This window comes from Camarhynchus parvulus, chromosome 3 (assembly GCF_901933205.1).
Source record: "Camarhynchus parvulus chromosome 3, STF_HiC, whole genome shotgun sequence".
NCBI lineage: Eukaryota > Metazoa > Chordata > Aves > Passeriformes > Thraupidae > Camarhynchus > Camarhynchus parvulus.
In genome coordinates, this window is record NC_044573.1 from 7,066,569 (window position 1) to 7,078,153 (window position 11,585).

The 11,585-nt window shown below is 36.7% G+C and overlaps 1 protein-coding gene across 1 annotated transcript in view; it reads left to right on the forward strand.

The window, feature by feature from the left end:
- LIN9 (lin-9 DREAM MuvB core complex component) overlaps positions 1-11,213 on the forward strand; it is a 39,394-nt gene extending 28,181 nt beyond the window's left edge. The window contains exons 11-15 of the mRNA XM_030946348.1: positions 4,050-4,130; positions 7,375-7,500; positions 8,178-8,360; positions 8,448-8,545; positions 9,853-11,213. Of these exons, the coding sequence (XP_030802208.1) occupies positions 4,050-4,130; positions 7,375-7,500; positions 8,178-8,360; positions 8,448-8,545; positions 9,853-9,958 (594 nt within the window). The 3' untranslated portion in view covers positions 9,959-11,213. The remainder of the gene's footprint in view (positions 1-4,049; positions 4,131-7,374; positions 7,501-8,177; positions 8,361-8,447; positions 8,546-9,852) is intronic.
- The last annotated feature ends 372 nt before the right edge of the window (positions 11,214-11,585 follow it).

Consider the following 11,585-nt stretch of genomic DNA (forward strand, 5'->3'; position numbering starts at 1 on the left):
AGTTTTGAACATGCCAAAGAAGGTTGGAATGATTCATGGTTAAAATACTAAAAACTGAGAAATAAAATGCCTCTCAGATTTTAAAGTCTGTGTAATTGGTCAAAAGAATAAATTTGTGTCAGAAGCTCACATGACATACTAACATTTGGGCCATTCAACAGAATGAATTTTGTTTGACGGTATCCTCTATTCAGCTTTTTTAGAGGAAACTTGTATGAAGCTGATTTTGAAAAAGGTGGCATAGCATCCAGCTTAGCTAAGAAAATTTAAAATAGATGTAGTTTTCCATAAGATTAATTATGGAAAAATTGAAATACACAAAAGATACAGTCTTTATGCAGCTAAACTGTATCTGCAGCTGTTTCAGTCACTGAGTATGATCAGTGAGACTTGGTAACTAAGGTGTATTGAGCTTTACATCTACTTAGAACATCAGATTGATCTGTTTATGATATTGTTTCTGCATTTGAAATATGAAAATGTGTGATTTGTCAGTCACATGTGGCTGTATGTTACTACTCAGTATAAGGAAATCTGAGTTTTACAAGTACAGGCCTCTTGCAAATGGTGGCATTTTACAAAGCTACCACGTTAGTATGTATTTTTGCTTGAAGATTTTCAAAATGCTTTGAACAAAATCAATCCACAGATTTTTAGTGTTTGTCTATTTGAGCAATGACAAAGAATCACAGGGCTTAAACATTTATTGAAGGACTTGAAGCATTGTTTGTAAGAATCAATTTTTTAATTAGAAGTTGTAGGAGGTACTGAAATTTGGTGTTGTGCAATACATGAGACTAGTGAATGCTGATTATTGATTGTGCTGTATTCACCAGTCCAGATGTATTTTTATGTTAAGGATTGCTGCTTAGGATGGTTTTTTAGCCTTTATGATAGACTGGTACTTAAAAAAAGTCAAATCCCTTCTTCTCATTTAATGTTGATTCAGGAAGTAAATGGTCAAAACCAGTTTGATTCCAAGAAAACTTTCTCAAAAACTGTTGCCAGGCTGTTATTAATAAGATCACAAAGAAACAATTTTATGGGAGAAATTTTGGACAAAACAGAAAATACAGAGCATACCTCAAATAAGGTTTCAACACAGCCCTTTATTTCCCTTATCTGAAATTTGGAAGAAGAGGAAGTGAATCCAAAATCACATGCATACAATGACAAATAAATGTTAGGGATATTCTCTTTACCTATAACTTGAAGTTGTAAGCAAACATTGGGACTTGTAACAACTATTTTAATCATTGTTCTACACTGTCTTAGTTTTTCTAAATCTTTATTACTACATGTTACAGTTTGACATCTGAGACTGTGGACTGATGCATTAGAAGACTGGCTCAAAAATTAACATGATATTAAGAATAAAGTCAGCAATAAATGAGTAATATTTTTTTAATCTTTCATGCTTTATTAATTATGTGATGTATCCTTAAATATTTCATATGCTGTATGGCAGGTCAGAATCGATAGATTGAATTTGTACATTCTAGACAGTATTTAAATTTGGAGGACATTTTTCCAAGTATTCAGCTACAGCTTTTTTTTTTTTGTCCTTCCTCCCTGCTTCCTTTTTTGTTTTGGGGTAAAGAATTCCACTGGAAGGCAGCACTGTAGGACAAAGCAGATGTTGGCAGGGTCGCTGCATGCCCGGTAGAGGGAGTGTGGAGATGCAGCACGGGCACTGCAGTGACCTGGTGACTGCATGTGGGGGAAGGAGGGATCTTCCCAAATTAAATGCACGAGGAACAATCTGAAGATGGGCATTCGATTTTTGGCTGTTTTCTTCTTATGAAAATTTTGAAAATATTGCATAGTAAGTTATCACACGCTGCATTTTGAAATGCTCATATTTTATGACTAACAAATGAAATCAGAAGTGAAAATCTAAACATTCTGGTTGGGTTGTACCTTCAATAATTTTAATGTGGAAAAGCATTGTACTAAAAACTTGTTTCCAGTTTATTGAGAAGTATAAATTGCAGCAGTAAACAGGATGAGTTACGGTGAAAATAGAGTTGTTAGGCAAGAATTTCTCAAGACAAATAGAGCTAGACTGAATTATAGCATTCACTGGCAGATGAAAACAGAGGTCTATGTAATATAATGTACCCCTGAGAGAAAGTTGGTGGGCATGATAGATACAGTGAAAATCCTTAGAATCACATTATCCTGATGAGTGGAACATATCTTGGAGTAGGATGAATATAATAGAAAATCCAAGCTCATCCAATGGAGAACTAGTGCTGTGCATCCTCACATGTGTCTGCACATCAAAGTAGAAGAATCAAATGCCTTGCAAATCTGGGGAGCAAATTATATATTCTGCATTAATTTGGGGACTCATCATGAAGGAGAAGAATGTGTTAGGCAGTTGCTGGATGGTGATGACAGCAGAGCTTGAAAAGGAGCTTCTTGGCAGCAGTGGCAGATGGTGTACAGTGCTTTTCTTCCTCACAGGTGTTTTATTGGCAACATGAACACTTGTGTGGTGTGGTAGAAACTAAATCAGAGAGGCAGTCCAGCTCACAAGTAACAGTTTTAAACCTTTTCTTTCTTTCCCCTTCTGAATTTGGTTTTTTTTGTCATTATCTCTTCTGTGATTAGGTTCTTCATGCAAAATGCAAAGAGCAGAAATGCAAGTGCTGTCACTGGGGGACAGCACAGGGACAGAAATGAGCAGCTGGAATTGGGAGGCTGATAACCCATGCAGTGCTGCCTCTGTGCCTCTGGCCATGGCTCACCATCCATTCATAAGATGCACCTGGCAAAATGTTTGGAGTAGAAAGAGAGAAGTACTGATGCTGTTTTACAGGTTTAGCTTCCTGGTGTGTCATTCAGAATACTGTTACAGGCTTCCTGTGCTCGCACACAGGAAAGATGGCAGTGAATGGAAAAAGATACAAAAAGGGTCACAAAAATTTAAGAGATGAAGAGCCCTTTAAGGGAGTGGAGTCTGAAAAGGCTTGGGTTGTGCTTAGTCTGGTGGAAGAACAGTGAAGAAGAGATGCTTTTATTGTCTCTGAATAAACAGGGATAAATACAAGGAGGGAACACTATATTTAGCTGAAAACCAGCTTTGGCTGTTTGGCAATTCTGAACAAATTGCTATGAAGTGAAAAAGAATGCATTTAGCATGGAAGTTCCCAGACTATTCCTCATTAGCTGCAAGAGATCCTGGAACAATTTTCTAATTACCTTTTGGGGGGGCAAGCAACCTGGCTGCATTAAGACTGAACTTAAAAATCACAACAGTGATTACATATAAATCAGATGTACTAGGAGTTCCTATTTCTCCCAGTCACATGTTTCACTGCTAGGATGCACTTAACCCCTCTGGAATTTATAAAACCTGAAATTTTTGCTCTGTTTACTCCAGTAATAAAAGTGTTGCTGGTTGTAGTGAAGCTAGGATTTCTCTCAGGAGTATGAATAGTTTTGGGAGTGACAAGTGTGTTGAAGGTGCTCCCAGTGGCTTCCACTTCAGCCTGCTAGATCCCCAGGGCAGGAGACACAGGGTATTCCCATTACAAAAGAGGGAAATGGAAAGCCAAGAGTTGTTCTGTATTAAATAAATCCAGTCTCTATAGCAGGATTTACTGCAGCAGTTTGCACAAAGGGCTGGTGCTCGGTGGAGGGCTCAGCTGAGAACTGTGGGGGAAAAAAGGTGCAGTAAGGTGAGTGATACTAATTGTAGTATCATGACCATAACATCCTTCACTCTCCTTCAGCCTATAAAAAATAAAGGTTCTTCAGCCTCTAGCTGGCCATAAATCATGTTAGTCTTCCTATAGGGAATTTCAGCTAATGGATTTTAGCATTCATCAATTTAGGGTCCTTGGAATCACTTTAAAAATTTCTGGAAATTCCATCATTTAATTTTAATTAATTTTTATGTCTGCTTTTTAACTTGATCAACAACTGAGAAATACATTTTAAATTATGAAAGAAACAGGTATGGTTTTTTATCTTGAATTTCTATGGCATTTCAAAACTGCTTAAAGGACCTATTCTTTCTAAAAATAGTTCCTTTGTTTTAGACCAGGTTATCGAAAATCCTTATGATCAAGAAGGAACACATCAAACAATTGAGAGAGATGAACACAGAAGCAGAAAAACTGGTGAGAATGTTCTCTTTTTGGTTATTAAAACAGGATATGCTTTAACAGCTAATGCAAATAAGGAGTGTACTCTAAATAAAATTCATTAGGAGTGTAGTCTAAATAAAATCTGTATTTTGTTTCTTTCTATGACATGAAATGTCTTTATTATTTTTAAAGACAAGTCAGAGAGATCAATTGTTTCAAATATGATTCTCCTTTGAAAGAACTGTGCTTTGGAAACTGATTCATGTGAACATCAGGATAGCACATGTCAGTTAGCACATAAAGTAAGGAAATACTGTGTACCTTGAGAATTTGGAGTACACATTTATATGATAAGACATTTATGCTAAAACTGGTTTGCAGGTGGTAGAAATCTCTAATTTCAGAGATTTTTGTGTAAAGCTCTGAGTGCCCTTGACTGGCCTTTAAAGTTACAGTACCACAGCAGCTACAGAGTAATTAGCAGCAGCAGAATAATTTTTCTTGCTAGCTTTATCTAATCAGCAGTCAGTAAATCAAAGTTATAAGAGTGACTCTTCTACCACCCATGGCTATAAAATAACTTGAGAAAGCTCTCAGTCTCAGCCTTCTGCCAGCATCCATCCAGGCTGTTGTCTCTGCAGTGTACAGAAGGCTTAAGGTTTGTGGAGAAGGGAAAACAATTGGTTTATTTCTTGAAACAAAACAGTTGGGGTTTTTTCCCATGTAAAATATTTGAATGTTGAAGGATGTGATTTCTTGTGGTGATATTTCTCTTTGTGCCTTTAATGATCATGTGCATGTTTGCATTCTGTTACTCTGCTTCCTACTACCCCATCTCTGTGTCTCTGTAATTTTCTTTTTCTGTGCCATGGTGGTGTTCTTCAAAACTTTGTTATCATTTCAGTTACTACATTATTTTGTGTGTTAGTAACTAAACTAGATGCAAAGAGAAGCAAGATTAAAGCATGTCATTGCAACCTGCAACTCTGATAATGAAAAATTACCAACTCTTCTTAAATTAATTTTTTTTTCTGAGGTATTCATACTTTTGCATAGATAAGTAGGTCTATAGGAATGACAGTATCCTTCCTCTAGCAAGTACCTGGATGTTAGCTCAGCTATTAAGTCATAAATTACTTGTATTGTTGCTTTTCTTGGCCTCCTTTTTCCACAGAATTGAAAGAGCAAAAAAGCAACTGGGAAGAAAATACAGAAATAGATGCTAAATTTGCTACATTTTAGCTCACCTGTGACCTGGCTAAGGACTTAGAGATACTTTGAATTCTTCTCTGCTCTATTTCATTTGAAAAACAGCAATCATAAAGCAATCCCCATTACTGCTCAAGGCTGTCCTGATAAAAATAGGGGATGTGATACATTCCTATTGGGCCATATTCTTAGCCCATCTTCTAATCCTCTTTGTCCCTTGGCAATCCCATCTGTGTTTGTGCCACTGAGTATGTGTTGCTTCTCCTTTAAAATATATTTTCTTTGAACAAGAATCTTTTTCTGACCCCAGTTCACTTCAACATCAATAACATACCTGAATTTGAATAAAATTGAATCCTTTGAGTTCATTCAGGTGTACCTTAATTGTCAGACTTTGATAATAATTCATACATTTGTAGTTTGATAATTGTTAGAGTACCACTGTTTGGTTTAAAGTAATCCTTTTGTGAAGACTTTTGTTCAATGACTGATTCAATATAGAAATAAATGGAACTGACCAAAATCAGAAATGGTACTGAATGTAGGCCATTATGATCTGGCAATAACAATAAATTTACACAAGTCAGGGGATGCCTTCAGAGGAGCTATTAATGTATACAACTGTACATTTTTTGTCTCATTTTTATTGACATCACTGTACTAGTCTGGGTTGCAGGCTATAAACAAATTACTGTGTACATAAACCAGTAAACATTTGGATAAACAAATATAAATTGAAAGGAGGTGCAATAAAAACAAGGCAAAGGTAATGTGGTTGTCTCAGAGAAGCATCTAGATCCTTGGTGACAGAGGTGTTACCTGCTTCAGTTTAGCTGTTCCATCAGTATTTCCAGGTCTTGGGTTGTGCTGAGGTCAGAAGTAGTGCTGCTGCTGCTGAGAAATATTTCTTTTGTCATCACTAGCACAGAATGCCCTTAGCCTTTCCTCTCCAACAGGGAATTCATAATTGTCTGCAGCTTTCACAGCTAAGCTGGAGCTGTTCAGTTTGCTCTAAGAGAGCTACTCACTGGATAAGGTCTGAAAGATTTGATTTTTTATGTTCCACAGCTGCAGAAAGTATGCCAAATTTATGCCACTTTCCAGTGAATCCTGAAATTATGATGTTAGTTGAAAGCCCTGTTAAGTTGGTATTCAGATTTGTAAATCCCTGGAGAGCATCTCAGTGATTAGGTTTAATGGGGAACTTTGAACTGAACTCATAATTGAAACCTTTTGAGTTTTTGACCAGGATTATCCTTATGGAGGCTCTTGACTTTGCAATTTGCTTTATCTTGTGTGTGAAAAATATAGCTACAAGTTTTGCTTGTAGGAGGTACCTGTATCTCAGTCCTATGGCTGGAACTACCTCTAGCTTCTCTTGCAAGAGGCAATTTGGAGAGGAAATTTTATAATATATTGTATGTTTTGTTTCAATTTTGTAAATATCACCCAATATATTGGTGACAATGTCAGGCTGTATTCTGAAAAGAGTGTAAGAAAAAAGCTACTGTATTTTGGTATTTATTCTTTTTGTGGAAAATCATGCTTACAAAATACTGTTACCAAATATAAGCTCTAGTAACTTTCTTTTCTGGCAGAACTGTTAGCTGTAACAGCAAGGTGTGTAGCACTGAGTCATCCTCAGGTGACCAATAAGTTACTAGCCAAATGTGCCTCCCATCCTGCAGCAGAGGTGGTTGAGACCATATTGTGCTGTTCCTGTGCTGTTCCTCTGCTGGCAGGATAGTTTTCTGCTCAGCCAGCAGGGAGAAGCCATGCCCAGCTACTGGAGGAATAAGCAGGTCAGACCACAGTCATCTTCTGTAGCATTTACCACCATAGATTATTGTAGGACTTGCAGAAGGGAATAAAAGCATGGTTGTTACCTACACAGTTTCATCTGGAGTTATAGATAGTCATACTGCATTTTAATATTTTGTATGTTAACATTTTTCTGATTGACACCGGGATTTCAAATATCTCAGTATTATTTTCAAATAAAAGCTCCTTTTGATGAGTTCAAAATCTAGTATTGCATTAACTTTGATATGCTTTGTGTTTTCCACAGAAATCCTATTCCATGCCAATTGGCATTGAGTTTCAGAGGAGATATGCAACTATTGTTTTGGATCTAGAACAACTAAACAAAGACTTAAATAAAGTTTTGCATAAAGTTCAACAGTATTGCTATGAGGTAAGATTTTGCTGGAATCTCTGTGTACTTGGTGGTTTTGCTCAACCTAATTAGAAAACTGAATTTCCTTGGAATAGGGTGTGGGTAGGGGTCACACTGAAATGAAACTCTTGGTAGCTGTGTTGGATTCCTTGTCTGGAATTTGAGCTGCCTTTGAGCAACACTTTTCCTGATACCAGTGGCCTGCTTTTAAGTAGACACATGTAGGTCGATAGAATATAAGAAACTAAAGATAGTGTAGAAAGTAATCTCACCCCTAAGGAGTTGCAGCTGGGCCAGTTAACAGAGATTAGGAGCAGGCCTGACTTTACCAGGCCACAGCTGTAACCAGTGAGAAGAAGAGTGCTATAAAAGAGTGGGGTGGCTGGGTGAGAAGGGAACTGGGGTCAGCTGGCTGCTTTGTGAAGAAGAAAGAGTCAGTGCTCTGAGGAACTGCCCACTAGAAACACCAAGGAGGTATGGAACTTTTGTGATAAGGAGACAACAGTATGGAACCCCTGCAAGAAGATGACAATAATTGGTGACCCCGACGTGATTCGGGGCAACAGACATACATAAAGAAAAAACAACACTGTGTACTCTACACACACAAACTGCCTTTGAAATCATCTCATTTCACACATCCACCAAATGCAAAGGACATCTTCATTGTTAATTTCTCCCCTTCATGTCTGCAGCTTGCTCCTGACCAGGGCCTCCAGCCTGCTGACCAGCCCACGGATCTGAGGCGCAGGTGTGAGGAGGAAGCTCAGGAGGTCGTCAGACAAGCAAATACCTTGTCAACAGGACAGCTCTGTGTGGAGAGTGAAAATTTAACTGATCTTATCTCCAGACTTACAGCAATATTACTGCAAATTAAGGTAAAAAGAAAGTTTGCACAAAATAGCTTCTCCTGTACATACCTATGTGCCGAACTGTGAGAACATTTTTGTTTTCTTCTTCTACAGTGTCTAGCAGAAGGAGGTGATCTGAATTCCTTTGAATTTAAATCACTAACAGATTCATTAAATGACATTAAGAATTCAATAGACTCCTCAAATATCAGGTATTACTTTTTGAATATTTAATTCTTAATTACATGCTTGGTGATAGTTCTGACTGTATTTTAGAGGTGAACATTGATTATAATTAAGGGTTTAATCTGGTAACTTTTACTTATAGGAAGGGGTCCATCTAAAAGGGGGGCTTCTTAAAGTGATTGTGAAATTAGCAGTTTTCTGTTTGAACCTATCAGTGAAGTAACATGTTAAAAAAAAAGTTTAAAAGGGCTAAATTGATGCAGCAACAACTAGACTTTCTTGTTCTTTAGTAATTTATGACAACTAAAAACTTATTTTAGAACATTGTCAGATTTTGAAATCTCACTAGTATTACAAGTATTTTAAACCAGAGAACAGTACAATTTCAGTATTCAGTATTCAGTTCTTTTAGCATACTCAACCTCTTGTCTGTAAATATCAAAAGGTGGCATATGAGACAATTAGAGGTTCTGAGCAGCTTCCATTGGCAAAGTTTTAAGCCAAGAAACAGAAGAGCAGCCATATTGTGCCAGATCAAAGGCCAGTCTAGTCTAGATGGGCCATTTTTCAACAGTTGTCACAAGCAGCTGCCTGAGGAGGCATCATAAAAATAGCAAGAATGTGGTAGCAAGAGAGTGGTATACTTGTCTGGAGTACCCTGCAGCCTCCAGCAATTTGTGACAAGCATTTTATGCTGTTAAATTATGTCATTTAGAAAATAAATCTAAATGCTATGTGCGGTTTTTTTTATATCCTCACTGCTTGTATTGCTACATAATAATGGGAGGCTGTACACATGAGTTTTTAAATTTTTTTCCCAAAGATAGTAGGATGATTTCAATATAGTTATTGAGAAATGCTGTTTTATAGCAATTTTCATTAGGAAAAACAAAATCAAACCTCAGACATTAGTGAAACTTCTTTATAATCAACCCTGCAAATTGCATATTGGAATTGATTCAAGTAAAGGTTGATGTACCCAGCGAAGAAAGTGATGATGTTTCCATTTCATGGGAACATGTGTTCCATTTCACTTATTTTGGCCATTTTAGCATCTCTTCATAATATTTTAATTTCACTAACTCTGGTTGTATTAGAACCTTACTTGAAGTGTTTAAGTCAGTGACTCTTGATTTCTGGCAGCTGTTTTGTGCAAGTTGTGTTTTCCCATATTTCTCTGTCAAGTTGCATTTGTATGTACTGCTCTCTGATGCACCTGAATTTTTATACTGCCTAGGCTCACATCTTGATTTTTCACTGTAGAGATTTCAGACATAACTCTTACATATGGGGTTCAGCATTTCTTACTTTTGTTCTTTTTTTCTTCCCATAGTTGTTTTCAGAATAACGTTGAGATCCACGTTGCACATATTCAGAGTGGTCTGAGCCAGATGGGAAACTTACATGCTTTTGCAGCCAATAACACCAACAGAGACTGAAAACTTCCCTTCAAGTGTACAGCAAGTAGTTCTGGAAAATCTTCTTCCTTTCTATAGGCTTCACCAAATACCCTAACTGCCAGAAGATAAGGGAAGAGAAAACCTCTCAGAAAGGACCCTTTTAAATATATTATATCTGCTTCTTAAGGAAACCAGCGTTACATTAGATTTCTCCATTTGTTATTCACACACAGTAGTTTTGCTAACTGGTAATCTCTTAGTAATTGCATTGATTATAGTAAACTTGAAAGCATACTTTCATATAATTTGAACTTGGTTTTTAAAAGTTCAGATGAATTCTGCACACCTCTTGCTGTTGGATCTCCTGGTATGTTAGAAGTGCTGAAGAGGAAATGGCTGGAGTTAGTAGCCACATGGCAGGTCTTTGTTGTGTAAAGCTCCACCTCTGGGTAGCTCTTCAGAGCTGCCAGCTCAGCCCTTGGGAAGCCTTGACCTAAGGAAGCAGCAGCAGGATACAGCCAGCAAACATAAGCTGTAAACTGGAGGATGTTGGGCAGGTCTATCCATCAGTCAATGTCTTGTTGGAACTCTTAATTTATCATAACTTATAGAAGAAGTCGAATGAAGGAATATAAAAATGGAACTGTTAACTTTCCAGAAAGAGATTGGTTATGGCTTTTTCCCTGCACACGGGACAAAAGAAGTGTTTTAGGTGGTATTTTATATAAGTGACTGGTTAAACTTACTGTTTTTCCAAATTCTTGTTTGTTTTGCACAAGTTTTAAATTAGATTACTGGTTATTCAACAATACCCACCATATATAAATATGAAGATTTTTATAATTAAAAATAACCAGTGAGGTAAACTGCAAAAATAAGAAGTGATAGCCTGCCTATACCTTTTGGAATGTTAATCTTGTAAAAAGTGTGTATTGGTTTGTTTAAATAGTCTTGTAAAGCTTCTGTGTAATGAATTGTTTCCAGATATGGATTTTCAGAGATAGTTGTAGAGATGTTTTTGATTCTTTTAGATGCCTCATTAAATAAGGTCTTTTATATGTTAATGTATAAAGAATATGTAAACAGGATTATTTTCAATTTTAAAATTTTGTATAGTTTAAAGATGCTTCTGTATTCTGTGTTGGTATTGTGCCACTGCAAAACTGTAGTGCAGAGTTTATATTTAGCTAAATTTGTTCTGTTAATTAAGAGAAATGCATAAATCTTTTATTCTCAATGAAATTTGTAACTGAATAAATTGACCTATGAGAGTTGATATATTTCACAAAAATGCAAAATTTTTTGCAGATGGTCTCAGGTCATTTTTTTAAGAGAAGCTAATTGCCGAAAATGAAATGTTATGAGGATGAGGTGAGTAGCTGTTTCAAAAGGTATTTAAAAAATTTGCAAGGGATACTATAAAATAATGATAAACACTAATTTAGCTGAGTTACCCAGGAAAACCTACCTCTCATAATGCAATAGAACATCACAGTGGTCCCTGCAGTTGCTTTTGTAATTATACCACTCATTATTTTGTGGTGTTACCATCTGTTTGATAAGGAAGACAGAAAGGAGTCCTCTGCCACCACCCTTTTCATGTAAACAGAGAAAGGTGCCAAAGCCTAATTTAAGGTCCATAAGTTTAGTCAGGCAGGAAGGAAAC